Source organism: Petaurus breviceps, unplaced genomic scaffold (assembly GCF_028583685.1).
Source record: "Petaurus breviceps papuanus isolate PSGF00001 unplaced genomic scaffold, PetGlider_PUasm1.0 90865, whole genome shotgun sequence".
NCBI lineage: Eukaryota > Metazoa > Chordata > Mammalia > Diprotodontia > Petauridae > Petaurus > Petaurus breviceps.
In genome coordinates this window covers 14,888,880-14,907,870 of record NW_027187367.1, presented here as the reverse complement: position 1 = coordinate 14,907,870, position 18,991 = coordinate 14,888,880, and the positions used below count along the sequence as shown (strand labels likewise).

At 36.8% G+C, this 18,991-nt stretch overlaps 1 protein-coding gene across 1 annotated transcript in view; it reads right to left on the bottom strand.

The window, feature by feature from the left end:
- The window catches only part of DNAH8 (dynein axonemal heavy chain 8), a 406,776-nt gene that overhangs the window by 326,063 nt on the left and 61,722 nt on the right, over positions 1 to 18,991 (bottom strand). The window contains exons 11-14 of the mRNA XM_069073664.1: positions 18,617 to 18,718; positions 14,085 to 14,231; positions 8,474 to 8,671; positions 90 to 166 (exon numbers count right to left, since the gene is read on the bottom strand). Of these exons, the coding sequence (XP_068929765.1) occupies positions 90 to 166; positions 8,474 to 8,671; positions 14,085 to 14,231; positions 18,617 to 18,718 (524 nt within the window). The remainder of the gene's footprint in view (positions 1 to 89; positions 167 to 8,473; positions 8,672 to 14,084; positions 14,232 to 18,616; positions 18,719 to 18,991) is intronic.

Below are 18,991 nucleotides of genomic sequence, written 5' to 3'. Positions count from 1 at the left end.
AACTGAACTTAAGACTTCCAAACTTAAGACTGTTTCATTTACAAACACAATGTTTTAAATTATGCTATATTCAAATTATTAATAAATACCGCTGAAGTTGGTGAAGAGCATGTTGAGAAGACAAGATTTTCCCAAAAATACTGCTCATGAAGGCTTGTATTTGTACCTAGGAGAAAATATTAATATTTGAACTATGTAGTATTATATATTGTGGCAAACAGTCAATTTGTGATCAACAATGATTACTGTAATTTATAGCATTATAGTATTTCTAACAGACTCCAAGTTACTTTAAATGTAGCTACCAATACCAGAAGTCATTGAGGAAGGACTCTTAAGAGACAAGGAGAATCCTGAAAATAAAAGGTTAAAGTATGAGAAATCCTTCTAACTTTATTGTTCCTTGAGTCCCTCTGTAAGATGTTGCTTAGCATCACATCATGGGCTTTAAATTGCTAGAAACAATATTTTGACACAGTCACTACATAGTTAAATGTAAAATTATAGAAAGTGCAAGTAAAACTAATTATCAACAAGCATATATTAATACATCAAAGATCTCTTATTTCACTGGTCTGGGAACTCTCCATCCAATTGGGATTTAAATAAGAGAAATGTTTAACTCTCAGGGAGGTTCAGTGGTGCAGTGATTAGTATACTGGAACTGAAGTCAGGAAGGTCAGGAAGACTCATATTACTGAGTTCAAATATGGCCTCAGATTCTTACTAGCTGTGTGACCCCGGGCAAGTCACTTGACTATTTGCCTCAGTCTGTAAAATTAGCTGGAGAAGGAAATAGCAAACCACTCTGGTATCTTTGCCAAGACCACCCCAAATGGAGGTTACAAAGAGTCAGACATGACTAAAAATGACTGAACAATGACGTGTTCAGTGAACCTGGGTCTTCCTAACTCTAATGTCCACTGCTTCTCATGTTGATTTTTTTTAAATATATGAGCAATTTGGATTATATGGTAAAAAAAAAATATTCAGTATAAGACATTAAAAGTGTGATTAATGTCTTTTTATATTAAGAAGGAGCTCCTATTATATTCAACTTAATGGAATGATAGCTAATAAATTTTGGTAAGTTAATGTAAAGAGAATCATTTCTTTTGCAATACTTAGCATTTCTTGAGAGTACAAACGAATTCACTAATAAACAATTTTTTCAGAAGATATTTTAGTCCCAAAGCACAAGATAGCCATAGCTAGCAAGCTCTAATGCCCAGGAGTTTATAGTCTCCAAATTTCAGAGAGCCTGTTGTTATGAGAAAAGACCAAGTTCCTTTTTTTGAAGTTATTTATTCATTTATTTACTCATTTTAAAATTTTTTGTCTTTTATACTATATATTAAAAATTATATCTATAAAATATGAGATATGTTATATATGTAATATTCAAGTCATTTCACCTTAAATCCCCCCAAAAGACTGAAGTGTTCCTTGAACAGTGAAAAATTAAAAAAAAAAAATACAACTGATAAATCAATCCTTTATGACAGAATATACTGTATTCCATATATCCCTAAGCCCCATCCTCTATACTAAGGCACGTTTCCTGATTAGTTGTCCAAGACAAAGATTGTTTATTACGATTAATTGAAATTTTTTATTTATTACGATAATTGAAATTCAAGTATTTTGAAATTATTATTTAAGCAATTGTAGTCACCAGATATAATTTTTCTTGGTTCTGTTTTTTTCACTTTGTCACTTTATACAAATCCTCCCATGTTTCACTGAATTCCTTATGCTCAAAGTGAGACCATCTTCTTGCTCATCGCTGCCAGCTTCTGTTACAATTTGCAAACTTAAAATCTCTTTGTAATGGAGCAGAATCAGAGAGCACTTTCTTTAAACTTGAGGACAAATACAATAGAGAGTTATCTTGATGATAGTGCTCTAGGGGAGCAATCCAAAAGAGACACTAACAAGAATCACAAAAGATGGAGAACCTTGCTTCCAGAAATAATTGAGAATAGAGAGAATTTTGCAGGGACACATAAGTTATATTTGTCTTTTGTGCTTGCACAAATAGTTGCTGTATCAAAAAGAGAAGGTGACCTCCCTCCTAAAAAAGAGAAAATAACCAGGCTTAAGGAATACCTCTCCATTTGACAGGTAATTGGAGAATGAAGTTTTCCTTCAAAAAAATTAGAAGATAAAAGGATTTGACAAAGGAAAGTGAATCCAGATATGTCAGGACGACAGCGGTAGAATGTTACAAGAAGAGATATGAAAAAAGAATGTTAAATATTTTCATCTAAGTAATAGATATGAGAAGCTTTTATTACAATTTTCTCAAAAAGAAGGGCACAGCACCTTTTGAAGAGAAAACATCTGTTCTTCAAGAAGCCACAATTAGGAAACAAACACTTATTAAGCATGAAGTACGTACCAGGCACTATGCAAAGCACAGGGGATACAGATACAACCAAAAAAGCTGTCCCTGACCTCAAGGATAAATTACTCATTCTAATGGAAGAAAGAGAATACATAAAAGGGAGTTGGAAAGGAGGCAAAAGTGGGGAGTGGCCATATCCAAAGTCAGAAGCACAGTCAGGAGAGGAATGAATAAGGGTGAACCTGGGCCATCCCCAAAATAGAAGAGAGAGCAGATGAAAGCTCCTTGATGAGAAGACAGCTAAGACATAGCAGCAAATTCTGTAGATGACAGGTGTTATGAGAGGAAATAACCATTCAATAAAGAAAAACAAACAACCAGTTGAAGTTGATGACTCCCAGCCAAGAAGCAGCTGCTTGTCAGTCTGACAATGACAATGAACAGGCCTGAAGTCTTCTTGGTACATGCAACCATGACACGATACTCTTCCAAGATTGGTCAACCTGATGACTGCTATCCAGTTCTGGTATTTCATGTGAGAATAGTGTTTTAATCAATGTTGATGACCACAGATAGTGCTTTGGAAGAGAAATAAAGATTTGTAAAGTGAACAGCTAATTAAGAAGGCATCATCTGAGCAAAGCTTTTAAATTTCTAGGTGACTGCTAAGAAATACAGGAATGACAGATTCTTGGTCAAGAATATGGTGCAACTAACAAAGATGATCAAACATATCTGCCTGAAGTCTTCAGAATCTAAACAAAGGAGCTTTAAACTAAAAGAGAAGGGGGAGAATAAAAAAGCCTAGATAGCCAATCACAAATGGAGGACAATGCTACTCAGGACTGATCACAAGCAGAATCAGCTGAAACTTTCCCTTGCTCACTAACCAATTTATAGAATGATATCTGAGGACAGATCTTGCCTGACTGTGCCTACCACTGAGGCCTGAGTAATTTATCTACTTTTCATCCCCTAAACGGTTATCTCTTCCTAGTAACCTGCATCACTTTCTTTTGTGGCATTTTCTTCTTTTTTCAGGTCTTATTTGTTTATACCTGTTTATACCAGTTTTGTCACCAAATAAACTCAATTTTACTCCATTCTGAGTGTTTGGTATAAAGCCTAGTGAAAAATTCAGTGACTTAGACTTTACAGAATTAGAATGTAGAGAGGCCATTCTCTTCCTAATCATTAGGGACAGAAAATATCTCTTCCCTAATATTGGGGTTCTGAAGTTTATTGACATGCATTAATAATCAGTACTAAAAATCTCCCCAAAACAGCAGGGGGAAAGCACAATATGAACCTGCTGGACCACTGCCCTGGACTTAAAAACAGAATGGTGAGCTTATATTGAGGTCTTCAGTGACTCCTAAGGGCTTCAGATGAACAACAGTTGTGAGTAATTTTATAATAAATTATTTTATCCATCAGTGACAGTGAAATCCTCACATATGAATTCTCACATTATTGTCCCCAAGCTACTGATTGAAAAAGCAGAAATGGCACTCAAAAAAATAAACTTGGGAAGAACAACAGCTGGACTAGACAAACCAAGTAGACATGAAGAGGTCTATGGTTAAGATGATACAATTTTGAGAGTGGAAAAAAATATCTTAAAGTGGACAGGAATTGGAAAAATATCACACTTGAAAAAATATACATTATATATTTATGACCCATAAACTATAATACAGCCAATTCACATGCCTACTTCTCCCATTCTATAAAATTTTTTATGAGAATCTACACATAAAAATGGAAGGTACCCTAAATAAAGATATAAGAAGGGAAGTTGCAGGCCTTGTCAAATAATATTCTATAGCAGGCCACTTTTTTGTAGTCCTACAATGATCAACAATCAATAAACATTTGTTTAGCAACTACCATGTGCTATGTAAGAAATGATGGCTACGAAAATTTCAGAGAAACTTATAGATACTTCAATGCAAAATAAATGACATGATAACCTCAATAAGGTAAAGGAAAACAACAATGAAACTCTGATCAATACAGTGACCAAGGGTGAGTCCAGAGAACTGATGTGGAAGCACAATTCTTGCCTCTTGGTAGAGAGGTGACAGGCTACAGGTACACAGTAAGAGATACATTTTCAAGAAATGGTCAATGTGTTGGTTTATTCTGCTTAACTGTGCTTATTTATAAAAAGAAATAGTTCTTCTTGAGAGGGGGTATTATTTAGAATAGAGAACAATGTTTTTCTTTTTCTTTTTTTTTTTTTTAAAGCAATTGGGGTTAAGTAACTTGCTCAAGGTTACACAGCCAGTTATATTGTGTGGGTGTTAAGTATCTGAGGCCAGAACCGATCCCAGGTCTCCCTGACTCTGGGGCCAGTGCTCTTACTCACTGCACCACTTGGCCACCTCAAACAATGTTTTTTCAAGAGCAAAAATAGAACATTTTTTAAAAAACTGAAAGTTTAAGAATGCTCTTGCGCTTTTATGTCTTTCTGGGGAGGGGAATGCATTCCATCCATATTCCAAAAGGTGAGATACAAACTGCCTCACAGACGCACCACATTATCTTTAGGGTTTTCTTGACATTCTCCCTCCATCCACAGTTGTCTACTGAAACCATACCTAGCAGCTTCAAGAAGGCAGTTGCGGGCGGCTAGGTGGTGCAGTGAGTAAGAGCTCCGGCCCCAGAGTTAGGAGGACCTGAGTTCGGTTCCAGCCTCAGACACTTAACACCCACACTAAAAAACTAGCCGTGTAACCTTGGGCAAGTTACTTAACCCCAATTGCCCTCCAAAATGCAAAAAAAAAAAAAAAAAAGGCAGTTGGTTCATTCTCAGATTTGTAACTGAGAATCTGGATATAGAGACTGGGGGGATTTATTTTCCCTATGATCCAAGAGGATATATTCTAAAAGCTTTATAAACATGAATCAGGAAGATACAATTTACTAATTATTACCATGGGGCCACCTGCCTTGGGCATGGAAGAAATTAAACTGATACCTTAATAAGTGAATAAGAACGTATAAAATTAAAAATTAAGGGGGGGGAGCAGAGTCAAGATGGCAGAGTAGAAGCACGACCTCTGAGCGGCTCCAGCTTCCACCTTCACCAATCAATGTAAAAAGGGGACTCTGAACAAACTCTGGAGCTGTAAAACCCACAAAATGACACAGAGAAGCTAACCTCCCACTAAGGACAGCCCGGAAGGAATTGGCCAGTGCAGCACTCTGGGAGTCGAACCCAGGTCTACCATGAGCCGGAGGTTTTAGCCCCAGGGAAGTTCTGACCAACTGCTGGCCAGAGGGACTACCGATCAGCAGCAGCTGTGGCCATTTCCAGAATTATTAACACATAGATGTGAAGGCCAAAGTGAGAAGTCAGTGCAGTCTGGACCTTGGAACACAGTAAGTGGGAGTGCATGGCTTTTGCCCCCAGGATGAGAAGCAGCTGAGCCCCCAGCACAGCCAGCCAGCACCATGTGGTAGCTTCAGCTATTGGCCTGCAGAGTGTAGGGGGACCAAGCAACCAGTCTAAGGGGTAATTGCTCTTGCTTTAACCTGATTGGATCTGTATTTCAGTCTAGGGTGGAGGTCCTGGGGTGTGTGTCCAGCTTGCCAGAGCGTGTGGAGGCCTCAGAGAGGGCACCCATCTAATACTTCCAGCAGCTAAGAAAACCCCAGCATTTGGGACCAAAGCTCCCCTGTCTGGTGGCAGAGTCCTACTGTGGCAAAAATCCCAGGGGTCAAGTGACTGAGGGGTGACATGACCAGGCAAAGGAAACAAAGCAGACAGAAGATTCCAACATTAGACTCCTATTTTGGGAACAAAAAGGAGCAAAGTATGGAACAGGAGGAAGACAGTAAAGTCAGAATTCCTGCACCAAAAGCTTCAAAGGAAAACACAAGCTCGTTACAGGCCATAGAGGACCTTAAGAAGCAGATAAGAGAAGTGGAGGAAAAATTGGGAAGAGAAATGAGAATGAAAATTACAAAATGTGAGTCAACAGCCTGACTGAGGAAAACAACACCTTAAAAAAGAGACTAACTTAAATGGCAAAAGAGACTCAAAAAGGCAATGAGGAGAAGAATGCCTTAAAAAGCCAAATTTTCCAGATGGAAAAAGAATCTCAAAAGCTCACTGAGGAAAAGCATTCCTTCAGAATTAGATTAGAGCAAATAGAAGCTAATGACTTTATGAGAAATCAAGATGCTGTTAAACAGATCCAAAGAAATGAAAGAATAGAAGGCAATGTGAAATATCTCATGGGAAAAACCACTGACCTGGAAAATAGATCCAGGAAAGATAATTTAAAAATTATTGGACTACCTGAAAGCCATGTTCAAAGTAAGAACCTAGAAATCATCCTCCAGGAAGTTCTCAAAGAAAACTGCCCTGATGTTTGAGAACCAGAGGGCAAAATAGAGGTTGAAAGAATCCACCAATCACCTCCTGAAAAAGATCCCAAAAATATGACTCCTAGGAATATTATAGCCAGGTTCTGGAATTCCCAGAGTAAGGAGAGAATATTATAAGCAGCCAGGAAGAAACAATTTGAATATTGTGGAAACACAATCAGGATAACTCTGGTATATCTGGCAGCTTCTACATTGAGGGATCGAAGGGCTTGGAATATGATATTCCAGAGGTCAAAGGAGCTGGGATTAAAATCAAGAATCACCTACCCAGCAAAACTGAGTATCATGTTTCAGGGGAAAATATGGTCATTCAGTGGAATAGAGGACTTTCAAGCATTCTTGCTCAAAAAAACAGAGTTGAATAGAAAATTTGACATTCAGATACAAGAAGCAAGAGAAGGTAAACAGGGAAAAGAAATCATAAGGAACTTATCAAAGTGGAATTATTAACATTCCTATATGGAAAAACAATAATTGTAACGATGAAACTTTTGTCAGTATGAAAATATTTGAAGGGAATTGAAATATATATATATATATATAAGGGTATATGGGCATATGAATACATATGTGAACGTGTGTATACATGTTTATAGATATACATAGATAGAGGGCACAGGACCAATTTAACAGGAAGGGATGATACTTAAAAGGTGAAATTAAGAAGTGAGAGAGACAGAGAGGAGATGGGGAGAGACAGAATAGGGTAAACTATCTCATAAAGAAGAGGCAAGGGAAAATGGTTACAATGGAGGGGAAGAATAGGAAGGCAAAAGAGAATGGGTCAACCTCATTCTCATTGAATCTGGTTTAGGGAGGGAATGAAATACACACTAAATAGGGTATCTCACCCTACAGGAGAATAGGGGGGAAGGGGATCAGAGGGGGGATGTTGGAAGGGAGGGCAGGCTGGGGGGAGGAAAGTTGGAAGCATCCACTTTTGAAAGGGATGGGTTCAAAGTAGAGAACAGAACAAGTGGGAGGTGGGATAGGAGGGAGGGAAATATAGTCAATCTTTTACATATATCTACTATGTTATTGTTTTGCATTAGCTACACATGTACAACCTATACTGAACTGCTTATCTTCCCAGTAAGGGTGGGTGACAAGGGAGGAAGGGAATGAATCTTTAATTCAAAGTTTTAAAATAAAATGTTTAAATACATATATATATTATTATTAATACTATATTACATGTAATTGGGAAATAAGATATACAGGCACTGGGGCATAGAGATCCACCATGCCCTACTGGAAAAGTCGAAAGGGGTATGGGAAAAAATATGGGAGAGAGCAGATTGGAGGAGGGGATATCCTGGGGGACTGATATTTTTGGGGGGGTGGGTAGGGGAAAAATGGGGATAAAATTTGTAACTCAAAATATGGTGGAAATGAAAGATGTAAATCAGAAGTTAATAAAGCATTTGAAAAATGAAGAAAAAATTAAATTAAATTAAAAATTAAAATATGGCCTTAGTACTATATTTCTTCAGGCTGCCAGCAGTGTTGAAATAGACATAGGTCTTCAGTCATTTGTGAACGTATAAAACAGTGGTTGAAATTTTAAATTACCCAATAAACATTGGTCAGATTGATCGACAGATATTTCTTACCTTTTTAAGTGATATGTTTGCCCTAACTTCATGGTTTATGAAAGAACAAATATAGGAAAGCCCAGTATTATATTTATTTTTACTAAATTAAAAGCAGCATAGAATTATTACTTACCTCTAACCCATTGATTTTTGTTGAAAAATCTAAAAAATCTGCATCAAATTCTGTCCTCCGTGGATCCAGAGTATCATATTGTTTTTTCTTAATACCCTGGTATATATTTTTGAATTTCATTGCCATGATATCTATTCCTTCTATGGTAGAATTATTCAAAGCTGAATAAGTTTGCACAATTGTAATCATTTCTGTAATCTTTAAAAGAAAAGCAGGTATTTCATTATATAAAGGGAACACTAGTGTTAATAATCCTTTAAAACTAAATTTCTTATGTTGAATCATTCATTGAGGGTATTAAATAAACATTCATACAATAATGTAGCAAGGACAGACCAGACAAGATTAATCCAATTTTTTTTTCTGCAAGTTTTTTTCAGTCTTTATGGCATCTAAGATGTCTGACTTTCTTTCATATTCAAAGACAGAAATGCCATAAAAAAACACTTGGATTTGAATCCTAGTTTTGCCACTTATGTGACCTTGGGCAAATCACCTGACCTCTCTGGTTAAATGGAGTCAAACCTGAGATCCAGCTCTAAATGAACCTAATTGTGAGCATTTTATCATTCTTCAAGCTTCCTGCTGTGGTTATAGAAATAGAAACTGGATTTTATTATTATATGGAACTACCAGGTAACTGAATTTCTCTACCCAGACAGGTCAGAACATTCTCTACAACTTCTGTTTTGAGGTCATTGACTAAAGCACTGAAAGGCTAAGGAATTGCCCAAGGTCACACAGCTAGTGTATTTCAAAGGTAGACCTTGAACACAAGTCTTTCTGGCTTCAAGGACAGTCTTCTATCCACTATAATTCTTAGAGTTTGGATTAATATACCATATTAAGAGGTTCTCTACTGCCTATAACCTTTAGAAGAATTGGTGAAAAACTAATTTTTTGTTGCCATATCCTAAGTTTTCCTTTGGGGTGGTTTACACAATTAGATTGTATAATGCTGTGCAATTATCTCATATTAATCAAAATTACCATAATCTACATAATTATAACTGGATATATTGCAATGTATATACCAGATTACAAAAGAAAAACCCTACAAAATGCCATCAAAATATATAGATATAGGTAGAAAGATAGATCAATCGATCTACACAACTATACTGGAATACATACATACACATACATATGCAGTATTAAACTGAAAGCTATCCCTGAATTATACTATCAAGGCTATATAAATTAATTCTGTTATGTTATCCTAGCTTATCCTGTCTTGTCCTATCCTATTCTACTCTACTGAGGAAGAAGCATTTATTAAGTACTTATTATATGCAAGGCCCTTTGCTAGATACTCAAGATTCAACATTATAACCTAAAAAACAAAGAAAAATAAAACTTAAATCATGAAAACGATATTACTCTAGGCAATTAAAAGACAAGAGCAGAGCTAATGTGACCTTAAACTAGACCAAACTCAAAATCATGTTCTTTTTTTTTTTTTTAAAGCAATTGGGGTTAAGTAACTTGCTCAAGGTTACACGGCCAGGTGTTTCTGAAAATTATGTTCCACTGATCATGTTTATCCTTCCATGAGGCTACAGTTTGCACCTGCTGAAGAAACATCTAATTTCTTGAACAAGCTCATGCACATCATCTCTGAACCATACATTCATTATGCTGCAGCATATAAACTTACCTGGCAAGAGATTTGCCTGAATTGTTCTATGCTCCTTCAGCTACTACTTAGCAACTACAGATAATGGGCAAGAGCTCAACTGTTCTGGGTCATTTCTTCTGAAGCTGCTGATAACTACATTAGCTGGAGCTTTAGGCCATGAAACATTAAGCTCTTCTCACATTGACCTTCAAGGGCAACAGATTACTCTGCTGCCCTCTGCTCCTCCAGTCAATCAATAAGCATTTATTATGGTCCTACTATGTGCCAGGCACTGTGTTACACACCAAGAACACAAATAAAAACAATAACACAATCTTTATTCTCAAGGAGCCTGCATTCTAACAAAGAAGACAAGTCCATATACAAATACATGCAGAATATGAAGAGAAAAAATACAAAGAAATACAAGGCTATTTGAGAGGGAGAACCCTAGCACATAGGGTTATCAGGAAAGGCTTTATATGGAACGAGATTGTTAGCCTTCTTTTGTGTCTCCTGGACTCCTTTGGCAATCTGGTAAAGCCCATGGACTCATTCTCAGAATGTTTTTAAATACATAAAATAAAATATGTAAAATAACAAAGGAAATATATAAAAATTTTTTCAAAATATTTTTCAAAAAGTTCATTGACCCCTGGTTAAGAATCATTGATAGAGAAGGTGGTATTTGAGCCTTATATTGAAAGAAATGAGAGAATCTATGAAGTGGTGAGGAGGGATGGGGGATCCAGGCATGGGGAATGACTAGTGCAAAGGAATGGAGATGGGAGGTGCAATGCTGTGTGTGAGGAAGAGAGAGATGGTCAGTTTGGATGGATAGCAAAGTTCTAGATGGAAATTAATGTCCAGTGAAGTTCAAAAGATAGACTGGATGAAAAGGGCCTTAAAAGCTCAAAAGAAGAGAGTATATTTTAACCTAGAGAAAATAGGGAGTCATTGCAGTTGGTTTAAGTAGAGTAGTGATGTGGTAAGATCTCTGCTTAAGAAAAATAACTATCAAAAGTATGAACAATATACTGAAACAGGGAGAGATAAAGAAAACTAGAAAGCTGCTTCAATAATCTAAGAGGTGATGAGGTGGTGTAAAGACAAGCACAAGCAGCTTTCTAGAAGAATGCTACTGTGAACAGCTTTTAAGATTCTGATTACACAGTATAATAAACACTCTATTCCATAACAAATTGGAGCAAAATATTCACAGTAAATCAAGGTACAGCATTCACAATGTTACAGCTTATCACAGAAAATCAAAATACAGCATTCAAACAACTTATCACTAAGATGGCCACATAGTTTTAACCACAGTGGTCACAAAGTTTTCAACAAAGGACAATCATTTAGTAAGTCAAGCTTTCAATCATCTCAATCATTCAATCATCCTTAAGGAGATGTGCCTCTTAAGAGACACAAAGTACAATAGTCAAAGTTCTCCACTTATGGGGCACACTAAGTTACAGATCAGTCACTTGTTCAGTAATCAATCACTAAGTACAATCATTTAGTCAATCAATCATTCAATTAACTCAGATCATTTAATCATCCATCATTCACTAGTCAAATCATCAGAAAATACACAAACCCTCCACCCCTAGGTCACTAATAAATTACAATTTCTCAGTCAGTACACAGTATCCAAGTAAAGTCTTCTTTCAGCTTGACTTGGAGTAGTCTCTCAGATTCCCTGGATCCCCTTCCATGGTCCCAGATCCTACCTGGATTCACCAAACTGTCACCTGGGTTCAAAGGCATACAGCTCCCAGATCCTTGTCCAGCTCTCTGTGCAGTTCCTGCTCCACATTGGAGCTCACAGAGTCCAGTCCTTCTCAAATCCTTCACAGTCTCTGTTCCTGGGAAGTAAAGGCTTAACAAAGCCACCAACAGGTTTAGGCAAAGTACCAGCATCACAGTCATGTTTCCTCAGTCTTCGGCAGCTCCAGATGGCCCTCAAAAATCCTCAAAAGCCTCGGCAGCTCCAGCTGGCCCTCAGCTCTGACTGGCCCTCAGAAATCCTCAGCAGCTGTAGCTGGCCCTTGGACTCAGCAGAAGTCTCAGTTGTCTCCCAGAATCAAAATCACTTCATCCAGGTTCTCCAAACAAAAATCATTCTCTATGGGGGGGGGGGGGGGCGGGGCGGCGTTCCTCCCTAGCAGCATCAGCTTCTGCCTCCATGAAACCTGCTCCAAGGGGTTCTGACTCTCCCTCTCTGGGCTTTTCCTTATATACAGTATTGCTCCTCCTTGTTCAGCCCTTTCCTGTTACATCAGCAACAGGAAACAGGAGTTTGTACCTTCTGTTTCTTTAACATCAGCTTGATTAATTACTTAGTGCTAAGTACCTGTTACCTTTGCCAATACAAAGGGATCTTCAAATTCAAATTACATTACCATTACAGGTGGTGGCTATGTGAATAAAGATTGGGGGTCAGTTATGAGAAATTATGTGTAAATATAAATGGCAATATCTGGCAACTTACTGAATATGTAAGGCAAGAGGGAAGGAGGAATTGAGTATAATACCAAGGTCATGAACCTGGAAGGCTCAAAGAATGGCAATTTCTGTCTTCAACAGAAATAAGTTTAAAAGAGGTGGGTAGGTTTTGGGAAAATCATCATAATAAGTTCTGCTTTGGATATGATAGGTTAGCTATCTCTGGAAAGCTAGTTTGAAATGTCCAGTAGCTAACTGGTGATATGGAACTAGAGCTCAGAGGAAAGACTAGGGATGAAAATATAGATCTATGAGTTATCTAAATTAAATCTGATAATTAAATCCATGAAAGGTGATGAAATCACCAAGATAATTTTTTTTAAATGAAGAGGTCCCAGAATAGAACTTTGGGATGTAGAGGAGGTGGATGAACCTAAAGAGGTATTGTGAATCTGTGGGGAAACACATTCTCCCCAGATAAAGTCACCTCAGAAGTCAAAGAAACTGAACTACAAGGTTATATAAATAGAAATCCTCAGGCTGTATTTTATTCCTCTCCTTAATAGCAACCACAGGATGAGCTTGACTGATTTCATCTGGAAGAGACTCCTCTAATTTAGATATTTATTGACAACACAGAATATTCGGATAAAACTAACCACCAAGAATTGTATTTCTCCACAGGAACAAACCAGATTTTTAGTAACTTTTGTGACCCAAGGCTTGCAAACTTCCCTCATTTCCATTCTTTGGCAGACTACTGCTAATTGATTATGTAATAAGCTGGCCTAAAAACCAATAAACACCTTGGCTATACTCTAAGAAGCTAAAGCTGCTATCAGGGAGCAGTCTTCTCTGGTGCACTAATAAATGTTGTTCTTTCAGTCTGGCTGCTTGCTTTTGATTCCCAGTCATTCAGAATCCATGGTGAACGAGATTCTCCCTGTACTGTCATGGAATCCAGGCTGGGCACCAGGAATAAGGAACACTCATAGTTAGGGTTTAAGGGTTAAATATGAAAGATAATCCAGAGCAAAAGATGCTGAGAAGTGAGTAGAAGAACTAAGAAAGAGCAGTGTTATAAAAAAAACCCAAAGAGCTGTCAAAAGCAACACACACACACACACACTCATACACATGAAGTTAATAGTGATTTTATGTGGACAAAGTAGGAAAAAATATTGATTGCACATCAAGCAAATATTTAAGTACTTCCTGATTTTCTAAACTCACAGTGGCCAATTCATTACAGTTACCCTACAATTTTTATCATTATCAAAATCAGCCTGGTCCCATTCAAGGGCAGTCACTACATTACACCTAACCGAACATTGCCAGCAAGAGCTGAAACACTATTGGTTTTATCACAAAGACATCTATAATAGCAGTAGGGCTAACTACTGGGAAGGGGAAGAAAAGAAGAAAAAGACTATATAAAGAGGACAAAGGTGTGAGATAACAAAAAAAATAGATATTTTTAGTGTAAGTGATAAGCAACAAACCCTCCCCCAGAAAAGGTTAGCACTGTGAAGACCAGCTTCTTACCTTCTCTAGTCTTTTACAGAATGCTTCAAATTTACCAAATATGTACATTTCAGAAACCTCAAATGTTTTTTCCCCCAAGGCTTCCAAAATCTGCTTCCTTGTTTTATGAAAAGACTTCTGATATTCCTTGAAAAGGAAAATGCAATCCTACAAGTATAAAAGTAAAACAGGTGAGCCTTTTATGTAGGTTTCCCTACAGATTCTCTCTGGTCACTTAAAAACAAGGTGTCATAAGTCAACTCATCCCCTCCAGAGTCTTGTCTGCTAAAATTTATTATTTTTAAACTCTGTTCATATGAAAAAAAAATTGTTTTAACCTTTTGCTCATTTCCTCTTCATCTCTATCTTTGTATTATTATTATATGAAACTATGATCATTAAATGAGTTTATATATACCCTATAAATTGATCAAAATCTCTAGACGCCTAGGACTTAAGATCATAGTGCTAACCTAACACCCACCCAGTGATCCTATCTGAATATTGATGCTATGAAGTTGCTGAAAGTTTCCTGGATAGATTCCAGTCCCAATATGAATCACCCAAAAGCAATCTCAATTTTAAAAAATGAACAACTTGGGAAAAATCAATTTTTGCTATGATTTCCAAAAACTATACAATAGTAAAATTTTTGAAATATAGATTAATGTAGCACAAAGAGAGGGAGAGTATAGGGAGAGTCAGGACACCAGGATTTTAGTCTATCTCTATCACTAACTTTGTGACCTTAGGCAAGTCACTTAACCTCTTTCTGTCTCCTCTTCTGTTAAGTGTGATTCGATAGAATGAGATTCAATTTAATGAACAAAGAGTTTATTTTTAATCAGTATCTTTTTTAAAGATGAGTGGTTTTATCATTAACTAATTAACATTGTGGAAGACAAGAATTCTAGAAAATATAACTACTTTTTTTTACTATAATACTTATGATATTCTGTTATTAAGCATTTGTTTATTTTTCGTGAAGCAAAATTAAGAAGATAATTCCATAAGTGTTTGGCAGCTTACATAAAATGTAAAACATTTAAGAATAAATTAAATGAGTAGATTTATAATTCATGCATAAATAAACTTCACTTTTAAATTTGAGATACAATTTTAGGTAATAATTTTACGATCAAATCAAGTTTTTTATATAACAAATGCTAACGTTCCTAAACAGCATGCTTTAGAACTGTAAAGAATATTTACAAAAAAAGAATTAAATTAGTTCACATTTTTTGTTTTTTTCCCTCATAGTCATGGTGATGGGTAGGTAAGAAGTAAAGTTCAGGCTGCAGTAACTGATGCAGACACATCTCTTTTTTTTTTATGGAGGGAAAAGAATATATATGCTAGGGAGGGCCAGATTCATGTTTATTTCAAATTCTCATGAAAGATTCTTTATAAATGACACCTCAAATTCTAGCTAGGAAAGGAAGTGTTCCAGAACATAATCACTGCTCAAAGCAGGAGGTCTATGGAACAAATGAACATGCATCATTAAAAAAAAATGTCACCTTTCACCCTCACTTTTGGAAATGTTCTCAAAATCCAGACTACTTTGAGTGAAACTGGAATGTGTTACCCTGGTTTGGAGGCAACATAGAGAATCAGTAATCTTAACATTCAGGGAGATAGATGATGCAGTGGATAACATTGGACCTAGAGTCAAGAGGAACTAAGTTCAAACCTGGCCTCAGCCATTAACTGTGTGACCCTGGGCAAGTCACTTAACCCTGTTTGCATCAGTTTTCTCATCTAGGAAGAGAGCTGGAGAAGGAATGGCAAACCACTCCAGTATCTTTGCCAAGAAAATCACAAATGGAGTCATGTAGAGTTAGATATGACTGGAACAACACAAAAATGACAATATACTTTCTTGTGACCTAGAGTTTTTCAAGCATAGTAAACCCAACTGTTGGGAAAAGCAACTCTCTTAAGACCATGTAATGGAAAGCAAAAAACTTTGCTGCTTGTTTCAGTTATTCAAGTGCCTTTGAGCCTCACCTTTGATTCTATCAAGTCTTTGTTGGAAACAGTATATATTGTGTTGCCCTTAATAGACATAAGGGAAATTGAAGACTTCCCTACCCTTAAAAGGTCTAATGTCATCACATGGAGCCCAAGGTAGGAGGAGCTTGCTGAAAGAGGAGAACAGGAAGGGTGGAATAAGAAGGAGCAGAGCAGAAAAAAGCTTGAGCAGAGCTGGGACCAAGCAGAACTGAGAGGGAGAATGCTTGTGATTTGGGCTCTCTGTAGCACTCTGTCTGTTGGTCTGTCAGACAAAAGCATCCTGTCTGTTGTTTTTAGACAGAAGTCCTGAAAGAGGACTTTAGTGCTGTTATAAAAGCCCTGAAAGAGGACTTTACTACTGTTACAGAAGCCCTGAAAGAGGACTTTACTGCTGTTATAGGAGCCCTGAAAGAGGATTTTACTGCTTTTTCAGAAGTCCTGGAGCTTTATTGTTGATTTGTGTTTGATTTCTTAGACAGAAGTCTTGTCTGTTGATTTGTGTTACTTTGTCAGACAGAAAGTGAATTAAGATGATAATGCTGGTAATGTGTGTAAATATTGTTGTAGCTCTGTTAAGCTTTGTCTTTCTAGAGGCAGCAACTTCAAAGATCTTGGAGTAGAGCAGTAAGCTGAAGTATGAAACAGGAACAGAGAGCTGCCTACATGTGGGTCCAGGAAAGAGCTTGGAAAGCTGCCTATCTGTGAATCCACGCAAGAGATGGGAGCAGTCAGCCCATGGAGGGGGAGCCATGGGGTTTGGAAGTCAGCTTCGAGTCAAGATGAAAGAGAACTTTATTCTGAATACTCTGTATTGACTGATGATATTATAATTTATTGTGACTTAGGGGTAGATGGTGTTTGTACTTTCTGCTACCCTTAAGGATGACTGACTTAAGGATTATTGGAAGCTGGCCTCCTGTCAAGATGAAAGACTTTCCTTGGATACTCTGTATTGACTGAGGAGACTGCGATTTACCATGACCTAGGGGTAGATGGTGTTTGTACTTTCTGCTACCCTTAAGGATGACTGGCTTAAGGATGATTGGAAGCCAAGCTCCAGTCAAGATGAAAGATTTTCCTTGAGTATTCTGCAAATAAGTGGGTTATGTGTGGAGAGTCAAGGATAACAATGAGAATACAAAACTGAGATATTGGAAAAACAGAGGTATGTTTAACAGAAATAAGGAAGTTTGGGAGGTGAAAGGGAGAAATATGAGTTAGTATAGTTCTAGACATGTTGAATTTAAGAAGTCTCTGGAATATTCAGTTTGAAATAAGAGCCTTAATGCTTTGTCGAAATAGTAACTCTGTACAGCTTTCTTCTTATCCTGACATTTTAATTAACCTACTCTATTGCCATACAAATACCAGGGTGCCAATAATTCTGAATTAGGCATATTTCAATTTCTACCAGTTTCATAAAGCTACCAATTAACCTGACAGTCTTTTCTAACTCCTGTTCTTCCTTCCTATCTCATCATATCTAAGTTTCTCAACATGTCAAATCTATTTTCCATTATTTATTCTCAACTCCTTTTTACTCATATTTCCAGGTGTATAAACTAACAATTTTTGTGTTTAATATAAAGATACTAAACATCAAAAGTTGAGCAACAGGGTTTAAATACAAAAAGAAGTTCACTCCAAGAGTCCAAGTTAGTAGGAGAATACAGAACATCTCAATTCTAAATGATCAAACTAGTTTATGACTTGACTAAGAAGCAAGAAAGTATCTCCCAAGGGGCGACTAGGTGGTGCAGTAAATAGAGCACCAGCCCTGGAGTCAGGAGGACCTGAGTTCAAATCTGACCTCAGATATTTAACACAAAAACTAGCCATGTGACCTTGGGTAAGTCACTTAACCCCAATTGCCCTACCAAAAAGCAGAAAGAAAGAAAGGAAGGAAGAAAGGAAGGAAGGGAGGAAGGAAAAAATGAAGGAAGGAAGGAAGGAAGGAAGGAAGGAAGGAAGGAAGGAAGGAAGGAAGGAAGGAAGGAAGGAAGGAAGGAAGGAAAGAAGGAAAGAAGGAAAGAAGGAAAGAAAGAAAGCATCTGCCAATCCAGAAGTTTCACCTACGATTTTTGGATTTGGACTGAATTTCTGTGATATTAGTCAAGAAGTTTGGAATTAGGAGGGCCTCTCCCCTAATCATTGAACATTCCAGAACTGTCAGCAGCACCCTAGTTATAGCATTGCCACAATCTCTTCTCCATTTCCATTACCACATTCCTACTGGTCACATCTACTTTATAAACCACTGTCATTTTTACTTTACTGACTTCCAAAAATTTCCAAAAAATGTTTACACTCAAAAAATGAAGATGGTAATAAAAACAATGGTGGGGATTATATCATATTCTGAAATCATTTAAAGGCAAATTATTTTAAATAGAATGCTTACAAAACATATATAACTTAATTGTCACATCACTCAGTTTAGTGTTTACTTCAGTTACTGGGCACTTCATGAATAGAGAAAAAAGACAATAACAAAATGGGCAATATAATTTAGTTTATGAAAATGTATTCATACTAACCTGAATTTTTTTTAATACAGTTGGTGTTTCTTGTTCCCATACATGATTTAACCCTCCATCAGTAATATATGCTTTACATGCTGTCACCATTTGATTTGTAACCTAAAAACAAAAGATAGCGACCAATTTAAAATATATATAATTTACATATGTTTATACGAATCATAAACAGCATGGATAGTGACAACTGGCATGTTTATCAAATCTCAAAATACTAGGATGAATAGGGCACCCTTGAAACCTGAGTTAAATTTCTTTAAAATAAAAATAAATACTATATCATTCAAGAGACAATAAATATATAGACACCATTAACTCCAAAAGAGATACACACACACACACACACACACACACACACACACACACACACACACA